Genomic DNA, 14,233 nt, shown 5'->3' with positions numbered 1-14,233 from the left:
ATAAAACTATAAAAAATAGCCAGATTTAAAAAGACAAGTCATAACACAAGATTGCAATTAAAACGTGGACAAAATATGAATAAAAATAAATAATCCACAGATAAATTGTGTTTAAATCAGATAGGAACAGTTTAAAATCTGTTTTCTGGATAAATCTCAAACTTTCAGTTCAGTTGTAAAAAAAAATCCAGGACAATGCTGAATATCTGAAAGCAGTGTGTCCAAGAGTCTGTATGAGCGAGTCTTATAAGATCCAGATCACCCTGGAGGAGGTGAAACAGGTCATATGGTCAGCAGATTTTTACTTATAGAGAACAACCAATGACATTTCTCTCCCCACACAGAGAGAAGCCCACATTTTGATGTTGAGTGCAGTTGTGTGTGCTCCATAACAGGAGTCAGTTTTACATCTATTGAGATGATGCACTAAACAGTAGATGACATATAACCTAGCTCTAAGAGACAGATTGACTTCATGAGGTCACATCTCATGAAAGTTTGATGATTGCTTTGAAAGATATACAGTTTTTAGCTACAGAAGCAGTAACTTAAAGAAATGGTTTATCATTTTGCAAAGTATGTTTTAACTTTCTTACCCAGAGTTAATTGAGAAGGCCAAGACCATTCTAATGTCTGTACGCTAAATATGAAGCTACAGCCAGCAGCTGGTTAGCCTAGCTTAGCCTAGATTAGCATAAAGACTGTAAGCAGGGGGAAAAGGCTAGCCTGGCTCTCTCTGCAAATAAACATATCCACCAACTAGCACAGCTTAAGCTCACTATTAACTAGGGCTGTCAACGAATATTCTAAATTCGAATTCAAATTCGAATTTGAAAAAAAAGGACCTTCGAATGTGAAAATTGATATTCAATTGTGGAGGAAAAAAGCGCAGCGCACCGAAATTCTCGCGCGAGCCAGAGCACTTCCGTTCACATCAGACGCGCATTTCTCCACGCTGGTCGACAAGCGGTTCTGCTCCCAGCTGTTGTCTCCGTCACCCGGCTTGACACATTTGCTCGCGGCTCTCGCAGAAAATAGACCAGACGCCGATACGATCGCTGCAGGGCGCGAGCTGGCCACGGAGCTGCGTGGCGCGGCGCAGCCGGTGTGGATGACACAATCTGTTAACATGGGCGCCGAAAGGAAACTGGCTTCGCTTCGAGGCTATTCGCAGCACTTCCGCGGGCGGTGTGGCCTGACGGGTCAGAGGGGGGGGGGGGCAAGTGAGAGGTCCACGGTCGTTTATAACGTAATGTTATAGATAATTGTTTTATGTGTTTTAATGTGTAGGTATGTAAATGTTTTCAAAGACGTTTATGTTGAAATAAAAATACCTACAAGTAGTTATGTTTCCTTGTATTAATACATATACAAGTATGTTTCCTTGTATTAGTTTGCCCTCTTGTGGACATAATGCGAAAAGAAAAAAACTTGAATGGTTCGAACCTATGAGTTATTTTTTGAAGGAATATTCGAACGTCATTTTTGAGCAATTTTGACAGCCCTACTATTAACACATCATATCTTGTTTGTTTATTTCATACAAAATCTGAGGTGTAAAAGCAACCTGGCAGTGATGGCAAGACTCCAGGAAGTCACTGTACCTGCCCAAGAGATAGTCAAGCGTGTACCACCCCTCAAATGTTGTCACTTTTGCACATTGTTTTTTGTATGTATTAAACACACGAGATGCAACATGTTAGTTAGAGAGCTTTGGAGGTGTTGGAAGGCATTTTGAAATTTGGGTGGAGCCAGGCAAGCTGTAAGCTAGGCTAACCATCTCCTAGCTGGCTGTAGCTTAAAGGTATACTATGCAGAAATTGTTAGTTACCATTATAAATTCACTCGCCAGCAAAAGTGAAAGTAAAAGCGAACCCTAGATTCATTCTCAGTTTGGAATGGGCTTTGTCTGCATGGCGTTTTGCTTCACTATATTTGTGTTGTTTCGCTGCCGTCCACAATTTTTGTAGCTTCCTTCTAGATGCCTGCTGATTATGGTCTGGCACCTGGTAGGCCCTGACCACACTTGTGCGCTGTTATTGGCTGGGGGGCATACACCCAGAAACATCCCAGTGATAGCAGAGTATGAAAATAAGAAAATACAGGCAGAGGGGAGAGTTTCTGCAAATAAGTACAACACCACAGACTTACAGTGGGTCATAAGTGATGATTAAGAGGGATTGCTTTTGTATCAGTTTATACATTGGTTTTTTTTTGGGGGGGGGGGGAATCCTGCACAGTATACCTTTAATATTGAATGGATAGATATGTTGGTGGTATCTCAGCAAGAAAGTGAAAAAGTGTAAAAAAAACAACAAAAAACCCAAAAACTAAACCATTCCTTTGACATTGGCCAAGCAGTCCATGTTAGCATAGATCTTTGAGGTTCTGATTGCTGTGTGTATATGATGATATCCTGTATCTCAGGTAACCTGGACAGACATGAGGAGATGGAGAAACTTGTGGCTAAGTTCCTGGGTGTGGAGTCAGCCATGGCATTTGGGATGGGTTTTGCAACCAACTCCATGAACATACCAGCACTGGCTGGCAAGGTAAGAGCGCAGGTGATCAATGTTTCCTGGGCAGGGCTGCGATTTATTCTTGCAGCACACTGCAGCACCCTCCATTTCTTGCCTCCACTCTTTGGCTCGCTATTTGTTTCCTTGTCAGATTTCCTTGATGTTGTCACAGCACTTTGTTTCCTCTTTTCTTTCTCTCTGTCACACTGTCACTCTCTGTACATTATGTGAATGTTAAGGTTGTGTTAGTGTATGCACTCGTGTATTTGCCATTGATGAAATATGTTTTCTGCCAGGCACTTTTGTTAACAGAGTACATTTAGTTTTAACAAAACAGTTCTGCAACATCACACTATCACAGATCAACAGCAGCACTGAGAACACTGAGCCACAAACCCATTCTCTGGCCTCATATCAGGAGCAAACACTTCCTGTTGGCGTGGTGGCTGTCAGAGTGAAAATAACAAAGAGTTCAGAGCAGTCTGTTTTGTCGCATTGCTGCTGGTGTTGTTTGGCAGGTAGCTACCTGACCACATAGTTTGTTTCCACTCTGTAACTTGTGAGAGGTAACCAACAGTGAAGAGGGTTGGACTGCAGCTTTAAATTCATTTGTTCTTGTGAAATGTTGCAAACTCATCGGTTAAAATGTACATTTTCAACATCACAGTGGTCACTCAACTACTTCCTTAAATATCAGTTTTATACACACAAAACCATACTCCACCCACTCACCAGACCTACCAGCTGCTGGAAAATATGTTCTAAAGTGATTTGGAAGTCAGTAACACTATCTGCTGCCTCAGATGGATAAAAACAAATCAGATGTATGAATCATTTCTACATGTTAAAGTTTGTCTGGTGTCCTGCAGGGCTGCCTGATTCTGAGTGATGAACTTAACCACGCCTCTTTGGTCCTGGGAGCCAGACTCTCCGGGGCCACCATCAGAGTCTTCAAACACAACAGTGAGTCTCTGATCACAATAGATTCTCTTATAAGTATGTCTCCCACTGGCATCTATAGCTACAGTTATTTTCATTTTTATTTCTGTTTGTCAGTACCCCAGTCTATCTTCATTCTTTGCTTCTTTCTATAACTTTTATTTTTTTAATCATCACAGACATTGATGCGCTTTGAGCGATAATGATTTTCTTACTTCTTACTTCCGTGTGCTGTATGTCACTGCTGAATGGTGATGTCATCATTTTGATTTACACAGTTTCAGACATACATTACAATGCACACACACTACTGGGAGGTTAGGTCTGCATTCTATATTGCAGTCAGTTTTGTATCATAATTTGAGTACCGTAAAACCGTTAAAGTCCCAATTAAATGCCCAGTCCCTTTTACTAGCCTGGTGGGGCTACAAATTTTGACAGATAAATGCCAATCTGATTGTATTTCCTGATCCTTACTGAGCAACAGTTTTGTGTGAAAGGAATTAAAGGCCTGTCCCATAGACGCCTGCCCCAAATATAGGCTGGTTGAGTTCAGTGATTTAAGCAAATAATAGCCCGGGCTATTAATTGAAGTTTTACAGTATTCTGAACAGCCTAACCAACACAGATTGTTGTGTTACTTTAGAAGTCAGCCAACATGTTAAATAAAAAGTTAAGAAACCATATGTTTTTTCCTTTTTGTTTTTTGAGTGAGGCCACAGACTTCTCTGAAAAGATATTTTGACACGCTACAGTAGGAAAAGCACAGGGGTAAAATATAAAATGAATGATAGCTGCTTCAGTTTCAGGGTTCTGGTATTGTTCAGGCTGGCTCACTGTCATGGCTTACTGAGACACTTGAATAGAACAGAAGAATAGCCTTTGTTAATGTTATTAACACCCGTGCTTTATCTAATACATGTCAAATCTCAAAAAGTCATCACACAAGCTTCATTATTTCCACACAAAAACAGCTCTCTGTATATCAAACACAGAGAAGAAGAGCTAGCTAGCTGTTTATGCATTCAGGTGGCTCAAAAATAGCTCTTCCTCTCATAGAACATGAGATACATGAAATATAATGTAATAGATTGGGTGTAATTTAAAAAAAAAAAGAAAAGAAAAAAAGCTATTAGATGTGTAATAGCCATAGCCATTAAGCTAACTAGCCACAGCATTTGTTCTGCAGCTGTCACATACACGCGCTGTTTGTTATAATTTTTTCACAGAAAATCTGGTTGGATTATTTGACGTCATATTTAGCGAAAAATCCAGCTGGTTCATCTTTTGTTGTACAATAATGATAATGTTGACATAAAAAAAGCTTGCATCTTAATGCTAATTACTTTGTGGGTATTATTAGCAGTGAAGGATTTGCTACTAATCTTTAGCCATTAGCTACCAGCTAACTAGCCAAAACTCTTCAACTTGCCACTTAGAGCGTGTTACTCGTCTGTTTTTACTGGTGAGTTAGTTTGGTAACTTGTTGAATGTTGCTAATCTTTCCAGCTATTGCAACAAACAAACCAAATCCCCAAGTTAATTCACAAGTACATGTGACTTGTTATCATTTTTTGCTAAAATGCAGGATTTCTGACCAGTACAGAACAGTCTACGGCTAATGTGCTAAAAACAAGAGCAACTTTGTTAAAGAATCTGCCTTCATTTGATTGTTATGTTTTTAATAAAAACTTTGTTTGTGGGTGTATTGAAACTGTGTTTATGGGTGTCTCACTTTTTTCTAATGAATTCCCAGTTGACAAAAAAACAGCGAGTGGTTTTCTGCCACCACTGTTCTAACCACAAGTTTCATTTTGACTGTTCTGTAACTCTTTTTTGTTCCTGTCAGATATGCAGAGCCTTGAGAAACTGCTTAGAGAGGCCATAGTCCACGGGCAGCCCAGGACTCACAGACCATGGAAGAAGATCCTCATTGTGGTAGAGGGCATTTACAGGTAGCATACCCATTTTCTTCACAAAATAGATGTTTGATAAAAAAATATTCAGGCACTTTAAGTTTTGTTGTAGAGAATGTCTTTATTCTTCTGACCTTCTGAGCTTTGTGTTTCGGGGTTATTCAAATGGTAAAGCATTGTGCAAAACACAACAAAAGGGGTGTTATCAGTGCTGAGAGTGAGTCCAGGGACATCAGTGTTCACAGCATTCACTTTTATCAATGCTTAAAGTGTCATAGCCCTAAAGCAGTGCAACAATAGGCATTACCACCTTGAAAATCTCCATGATTTCCTTCCTGGTTTCAACATCAACACTGACTAACAGCACACACAGTACTTTCATCAGATCTTGTACACTGGTAGCTGATTTTTGCTTTAAGTTCTATACTTTTTGAGCCATTTCTCCGTATTAACTTAAAATTTGGGCAGAACATGCATGTCAGTAGGAGTCTTACACAAACACATGCAAAAAACAGGCTTCCAGAAGCAGCTCTTATCTTGTGTTGATGGTTCATGTGGTTCCATTAGATTCAGCAGTAACAACACTCCTGGGACTGGATTGCTGGTTGCCAGAGCTGATTCAGTGCTTGGTTAGCTGTTACTGGTTATACACACACTGAGCAACTTTGATGGGTTTCTTTATTCTGCCGGAAGGGTGCCGCAAGAAGCTGCACTATATAGCAGTCTGCAGCTACAAAGTGCAGGCAAATTATTTGACATTGTTGCACTATTTTAATGAGTTATATCTTTATATGTTAACATTAAATTTGAGACGTGCAGTTGTCTTTAAGATAAAGTGTGTTAACAGTTGAGAGGTCCCAGCAGTGTCACTATGACCTTGAGTGGAGAACAGATGGTGAAATACCAGGAAAATCTGAACTTGAACACATCAGGACATTTACTTGACACTGGCAACATCCTCTACTTTGCCTTTTCCTCCCTGCAGCATGGAGGGCAGTGTAGTGCGCCTGCCAGAAGTGATTGCCCTGAAGAAGCGCTACCGGGCCTACCTTTACCTAGATGAGGCCCACAGCATAGGGGCCCTGGGGCAGAGAGGGAGAGGTGTGGTCGATTACTTTGGCCTAGACCCCTGTGATGTGGACGTCTTGATGGGCACATTTACCAAGAGCTTCGGTGCTGCAGGGGGATACATCGCAGGGAAAAGGGTGAGGATGGAGGATTATGAGTTTATTTTATTGCCGTTTCATTTTATTGTTGAAGGCAGGGTCATAAAAAAAGATGACTTGTAAGAGATAAAGGCGTGTAGAGTCACAAGACATGGATGCTTTTCCAGTTCAGTAACCTAGTGTTTTTACAAGCTAGGTAAACAAGGCTAAACAGCAGTCTTAATGAGAATGCTTTAGTTGTAAACAGTATCTCAAGATCAGGGGTTAGTGTGTCAGGTGACAAAGTTTTAAGTGTAATAAAATGAACACCTGTCATCTCTGTAATGTGGATTAACAGCCTTGCAGTGTATGAATGCTGCATTCTCGACATATTAGCCCTGTTTCCTGACATGGACTTATCAAAACAAAAGGCTGGGTTAAAAAAGAATCTTGACTTCAAGACATAAACAACTTTTTTTGTCTCTGTGAAAGGCTGAAGAGATTGTGACACCCTGTCATCTTCGCCCACCACCTCCACTGCTTTCTCACAGAGACTTTTTTTCACTTTTAAAGAAAGCCAGCACTGAGGCATGAATCACTAGTCTAGGAATGTGTCATCAAGTCACAGGATAAGCTTACAGAAAAGTGTTAATAACCTGCATGTCTTTCAAATGTTGTAACAAAATAGTCAAAAAGGGTGGTAGTTTAAAATCTTGTTGGAGCTTTTTTTTCATCAGAAGTACAATACATTTTTCTCAACTTTACTGCATATATGGCAGTTTGCATTGGACACAGAGACTGTTACATTCTTACAATCTGTGCAAAACAGCACATTCTCCATGATCTTTTGACATTTAAATGATTATAACCAACTTTTCTTGTTTGTTTTAATGCATATGCAGTGAATAAGGGGCATGCTCTTATTCTTCACACTAAAGCAGGCAGTAAATCTAAAGGAAGCCATTCCAAGCCTCGTTTACAAAGAGTCCTGAACTCTCCATGGTTGTAGAGATTGTAGAGTAATTAAAGCTTTACATGCACAAATACTTACATCTTCTGTGTATCTGCTGGGTTTAGGAGCTTATTGAGTACCTGCGCTCCCATTCCCACAGTGCGGTCTACGCCACCTCCATGTCTCCTCCTGTGGTTGAGCAAATCATCACTTCTATGAAGTGCATTATGGGAGAGGATGGCACAACAATAGGTGAGTGGTGCAACAATATTATTATTATTATTATTATTTATTTTTTTTTTTTTTTAAATATATATATACTAAAGGTAGAGTTTTTGACCTAGTGGCGCTAGTGAAGCAGTTTTTTTAATGGATGGGTCCTCATTAGGCCTGTTACCATGACTACTGTCATGACTGCATTTCAATGCAATATTCTGCTGGGAAACCTTTGGTCCTGGCATTCATGAGGTAGCCCCTTTACACACTTCACCCGCCTAATCATTGTTATAGACCAAGTACCCCTGCTCATTGCAACATTATCACCACAAAAACTGCTCAGGAATGGCCCAAGGAGTGTGACAAGGAGCTCAAGGCATCGACCAAGCTTTCAAATTCCCCAGATCCCAATCTGATTGAGCATGTGTGGGACAAACTGGAACCCCAGAGGTCTTTGTCCAGGCCAGAGCTAAGTCCTTTTGCGGTGGGGCATCTGCCCTGTCGAGGCATGGAGACAGGACCTCTGGGGGTGTGTTGCTGTCTGGCACCAAGGCGTTGTCAAAGGATACTTTGAGTCCTGTGGGTTGTGAGTTAAGGTACCGGCATGCCCAATGGATGTTCAATCGGATTGGGATCTGGGGATTTTGGAGGCCAGGTTGACACCTTGAGCTCTTTGTCACGTCCCTTGGGCCATTCCTGAGCAGTTTATGTGGTGTGGCATGGTTCATATCCTGCCTAGGGGGCGCACTGCCATCAGGGAGTGCCGTCGCCATGAGGGGGTGTATTGGTCTGTAATGTTGTTTGGATGGGTGTTCAGTGTCAAGTGGCATCTACATGAATGTCAGGACCCAAAGTTTTCTAGAAGAACATTGCACTGTAAGAAAATGATCAGTGTTATTCACTTCACCAGCCAGTGGTTTTAATATTTTGGCAGATCGGTGTATATTGTCCCAGAAATAACAGCGATAATCAATGCTATAGATAATGTCATCTTATGATAATTTAATAGCATAATAATCTGTTTGAGTCCTGATATCCCAGCCACAAGAACAATCCCCCTCATGTCCTCAGAAGTAATATACTATAGCAGAATTGTTTTATTAAAACAGCGTCAAAGGCTCAAGTGGTATCAAAGTAGCCTACAGCTCAAGCAGGACCCTTCCAAGGTTCATTTATTGTGACATGTCAAAAGAGAGAGGGGCTCATGACAAGGTCAGACATTTTACACATGAAGCAGCCAACAGAGACTCTTAGTGAATATCATACATCAGGGGGCGTATTCACAAACATTCTGAGAATACTCTTAGAGAGCTTCTAACTTGGCCTAAAAACTTTAAGTAGGAGTCCTAGCCTAGGAGTGATTTAGGAAAGTTCTCAGAGCAACTCTGAACAAGGAAGAGACAGAAACTTTTATCTTACTTAGGGGGTGTGGTTGACCCAGTTGCTAGGTTTGATGCATTCTTTTAACAGATGTGATTGGTTGTCACAGACACACCCTTTTGTGAGCCTGTAAGGTGTGGACACCCAGTGGCAATGAAATGAACTGCGTGACGACGTGAGACTCTGAAAGTGTTGTCATTGTTGGTGTGATCACTCTGCTGATGGAAGGTTGAGACAGACAAAAGTCATCACTGCTGCACTGTTGTGATCATTTTATTTCTGGCATTATGTGTGTATCCCCAATGAGATCAGCTACTAATATTATCCCTGCACAATCTGATCTGTAGCATTTCAGTTACTCACTGTCATCCAGCATTTGGAGAATATTTTGCCAAGGTCTTTGTGTGTCCACCATTTTATCCTGATTAAGAAACTCATTAGCCTTTTAAAAGTCCTCCTTCCTGCTCCCAACATTTTTTGATCTTAGGACTTTTTTAAGGTCTAAGATGCTCTGTGAATAACTTTTGTCTTTACAAGGACCTACTCTTAACTTTAAGGGGAAATTCTAAGAAAACATCACAGTTCTAAGAATTTCCTTAGAATTTTGTCACTAGGAGCAACTCTTAGTACTAAGAAGCTTTGTGAATACAGGCCCAGATACTTTCATAGCTTATCATTTAAAATAAACTGAGAGTGATAACCATCAGACTAGCGATGCCTCTGTCTGGTTTGTCAGAGTTGAGTGAATCTAATCGTAGCTGCTGTACTTTTCATCAGTTGCCACTGGGTGTCAGTGCGCACTAATGGAATCTAAGAAAGACTCACCATCACAGTGGTTCTTATCAAAGACCAGATATTCCAAAAAAACTGTTACAAAACAAACTAACTAAAATGAAATATACAGGAAATGTCTTTAGTTTATGTTTTTGTCAGTTTAGTCGAATTTCTTAACACAACATGCACAAAGAGAGAATTGATACATGTGTTTATTGAGACTGCGATGTGTGCTGTGTCTGTATTGTAATACCTATTCTGAACTTATTAAATCTTACCTCTGACAAATACCACCCATATTATAATAAAAAAAAACTAAAACCAATACTACACCGCATAAAGAATAAACTAAAAATAAACATTTTTAAACACTGAAACTAAACTCAAATGAGCAAACTCACTTTGAAAACTAATCTAAAATTAACCCCAGTGAAAACAAAAATTAAAAACAAAATAAAAACTAATGAAAAATACAAAAATATAAAGAGACGCAGTGAATGCTGAACTTAACACTTACATTCACACGCCCTGGTGGTTCCCCTAGTAGTGCACACTCACATAAAAACAGCTTTTGGCTTTTTTTCCCTTTTTTTTGGCAAAGAACCTCTGAAGTGATAGCTGGAACATTTTAGAAAGAGGATATAGAAGTACAACTTGGTAATTATAACAATAATGTAGAATAGACAACAGTTTTAGTGGTTTAGATTTGATTGAGTAAACAATGTAAAGCAGCACTTGTATAACCACTTTCATTTTTAGTTCTACAAAGTATGCTCCATTTTGTAACTTAATTTCTTATTTTTATGCCACATCTTGCTCAAATGTCTTTGGTTGTTAAGACTGTTTTATTTTAATTTAATATTTTTACTTATTTAGGAATTTGCAGAAATGCCTTTTATTTTGAAAAAGATTTTTGTTCTTATTGTTCTTTATGTATTTTTTGCAAATAATAAGAAAACAGTAGTACTGTACTTTTTTTTGTATTTTCTTATGCTAGATTTAGTTTGTATGTTTGAGTTGAGAAATAAGCCTTAGGGCTGCTGTGAAACTGCACCTACTTAGGGCAACAAAAAAATTTTGTCTTGGGTGTGTCTGTACAATAGGCAAACAAGGATAGCAGAGGAGACGCCTGCACACCAATGTAACTGGGTTGGAAAGCCACTTAAAGTTCCACAGGCTAAGATCAGTACAAAAATAGTCTATAATAGTCTGTTTATTTACTCTCTCTTTATCATTTTTTGCACTTTAAGCACCTTTTTTATGCGCAGATATCTTAAAGAAAATATATTTACACTGATGGCAGCCTATGGACCTTTTTGTGGCGTCCTAGCCTAGTTACATTGGTGTGCAGGTATCTCCCCTGCTGTCCTTTCTTGAGCTGGGAAATCCACGTTTCAAAGTTATCAGTAATCTATGCGTTTTCCCTGATAATCAAGTAAGTAGATCAGAGCTATTTAAATACAGATTCAGTTGGTCGGATATTAAAATATAGAGTAAATATAGAAGAGCCAGACATTTTTAGCAGCCTTGTCCAAAACGTATACTAAAACAAAAAAACAAAAAGATGTATTTGATCATATGTCTGACCCAGGCACATCACAAAGTGCGGAAACAGACAAAAAAGAGGTATCAGTGCTATCAATACCATTATTACTATCAGGACCATTAGTGGCAATAACAATAACCAGTAACAGACTTTATCTCTCTCTACAAGTATCTCCCTCCCTCCTTCTCTCTCCCACCTCAACTTATCTCATGACTTTTTCCATTGAGGTCAAAGAAAAGTGTGTAGGTGAAGACAAAGGGAGTGCTTTTAAAATTTTCAACTACAGCTCAGATATTTTTAAAAGCTACTAAACGCGGTCAGAACTGCATCACACATGAAAACATGAGAAAAAAGGTATGATTGGCGGTGTCGCTAAACCGATCCATCCATTCTACCTGAACAGTGCTATACATGTGTAACTCTACGAAGGTGAGAAGGAAGTGAGATGAAGGAAGGAAGCTTGTCAGCTACTTCCAGATGCTATATGTTGTCATACCGGTATATCATAGTTATGTATCCTTGGCTACTCGGAGATTGCTTCTGGGTCGGAGATGGCCCACAGGCCACGAATTTAGTAAGCCTGAAGTAGACTAATTTGTTTATTATATCCTAAATCTCAATAATTGTCCACAGTCACTGCAATATGACCTTTTCTTCAAATCGTACAGCCCCAATAGTATCTCCCCTCCACTCCGCTATTATTGCAAGGTTCGTTCAGATAAATTTGATAAGATTTGTCCTTTGTGCTATTTTTTAAAATCCAAAACTGTCATTTTTGTTGCTGGCAAAGACTCTATCAATTGTATGGTCAGAAAAACACACTCCGGACTTGTATGTCTTTGCAACATTCTGCGTGTAAAAGTTTTATGACTAAAGTTGTGAGCGAACTAACAAAGTTTGTAGTCTTGCAAACATAGCTTTTCAAAGAAAGCAGTGAATCTCCTGATCGCCTGTGGGAGAAGGAAAACATTATAGAGAAACTAAAAACTTGATCTCCCCATGGTGCCTGAATGCTGTAACACTCAGATGTTTTCCCACAGTCATCTCATGAATGTGATTGTTTTGAGCTGCTTGTCAACCCTCTTTTTTTTCCTACTTTTCAAAGCATAATCAAGCTAGCTCTAAAGCGCTAGAGACTAAGAGATCTAAAGACTTTTTTTTCCAACCAGAGAGATGAAATCTGCAGAGAAAAATCATGTTTGAATCTGGCACTTTATAGACATTTCATTACAATCCAGTATTTCTTTCTGCATTTTTGTTTTTACTTTCAGTTGTAAATTGTACTGAATAAACATGAAGGACATTCAGTACAGCTCTGTGAGGTAACCAGTGTTTGGCACACTGCTGATCAACTAAATCATTAAAATTCATCCTTCGCAAAAATTTGATAGAAGTGTGGTTACTTTTCTTGCAACTGCTGTCAGCTCTCATGTTTCAAGATGTCTTCCTCTCATCCCAAGGCTGTAAACGTGTGCGACAGCTGGCAGAGAACACAGTCTATTTCCGCAAGAGGCTTCGAGAAATGGGCTTCATCATCTACGGCAACGAGGACTCACCTGTCGTACCCATGATGCTCTACATGCCCGCCAAGATAGGGTGAGCCCTGAGCTTTGACTTGTATGGAAGCAAATAAGAGACAAAAGTATTCACATTTTAACAGCTACTGAAACTTGATGTGTGTGTCTGAATTTGTTTAGAATCATAATCAGGAAAGGATTTGTTGCCAAGTATGTTTCACTTACAAGGAATTTGCTTTGTTCTTTTGTGTTTACATTAAAAGTACTATAACATAACAGTTATGTACAATATAGTTATTGTGTAATAAGCTGGTCTTGTTTGTTGCTTGTTTGTTCTAAATTCACCTATTAGGATTTGAAATATGATATTTCTTGATTAGCTATTTCAAAACCTGAATTTGAATTTTTGTAATTTTAAAGATTTTTGTTTATATTTTAGTAATTTATTCATTTGTTTTTTTGTTATTAATTCTTTATTTCAAGTGGACCATCAGTCAAATTCAAATTTCAGAAAAATTAAAGTGAACATTTTAAATGGCTTGCCATTGATTTCAATTTTCCAGCCCCTTTTTTTGGATCATATGACCGACAGACTGTGCTGTGATAGGCCAGAAGTCGGTTCAGTTGCATCAAGGCTTCATTGCCTGTCCTGTCTTCGGAACCGCAGATGTTGCTATTTGAAATTTTTCGACTTTAATTTTTAAATCTGAATATGATCAAATTTAAGCCAACCAAATCCTCTTTTTATTTATTTTTTTATTTTTTTATTTTTATCTTACTATATGATGACGAAAACTCTGTCTGTGGGTGTGTCTGTGTGTCTGTTCCACGTTTTTCTCCTCACTGACTTGGTCAACCCATGTGAAATTTGGCACAGTGGTAGAGGCTCATGGGAGGATGCGAATGAAGCAATATTACATCAATTGGCCAAAGGGGGGCGCTATAGCAACCGATTGAAATTGCAAACTTTGAATGGGCATATCTCATGCCCCATATGTCGTAGAGACATGAAACTTTGCATAGAGATGCCTCTCCTCATGAGGAACAAATTTGCCCCAAGAACCCATAACTTCGGTTATATAGATTTTCCGCCATTTTGAATTTTTTGAAAAACACTTAAAGGACCTATATGTAAGAAATATAAAGCAAATAGTCATAAAATCCTCCTAATATGTCACAGAGACTAAGGAATAATGTTCATATAACACACTGATCTCACCAACAACAATAGTACAGCCAGAATATTCGCATTTTAAAAAGAAAAAATTACGGTCCGCAAATCATGTTTATGTTTTGAATTTGTGTTTTGGCCTGTTGCGCCACCCACCG

General features: G+C 39.1%; 1 protein-coding gene across 3 annotated transcripts in view; it reads left to right on the top strand.

The window, feature by feature from the left end:
• The window catches only part of LOC126401259 (serine palmitoyltransferase 2-like), a 39,112-nt gene that overhangs the window by 10,506 nt on the left and 14,373 nt on the right, over nucleotides 1–14,233 (top strand). For all 3 annotated transcript variants that reach the window (XM_050062409.1, XM_050062408.1, XM_050062406.1), the window contains exons 5-10: nucleotides 2,428–2,552; nucleotides 3,389–3,482; nucleotides 5,308–5,413; nucleotides 6,360–6,579; nucleotides 7,597–7,723; nucleotides 12,848–12,983. In XM_050062409.1, coding sequence (XP_049918366.1) covers nucleotides 2,428–2,552; nucleotides 3,389–3,482; nucleotides 5,308–5,413; nucleotides 6,360–6,579; nucleotides 7,597–7,723; nucleotides 12,848–12,983 — 808 coding nt within the window. The remainder of the gene's footprint in view (nucleotides 1–2,427; nucleotides 2,553–3,388; nucleotides 3,483–5,307; nucleotides 5,414–6,359; nucleotides 6,580–7,596; nucleotides 7,724–12,847; nucleotides 12,984–14,233) is intronic.

This window comes from Epinephelus moara, chromosome 14, assembly GCF_006386435.1.
Source record: "Epinephelus moara isolate mb chromosome 14, YSFRI_EMoa_1.0, whole genome shotgun sequence".
Lineage (NCBI taxonomy): Eukaryota > Metazoa > Chordata > Actinopteri > Perciformes > Serranidae > Epinephelus > Epinephelus moara.
The sequence above is the reverse complement of the archived record's forward strand: the minus strand, read 5'-3'. Positions and strand labels throughout refer to the sequence as shown.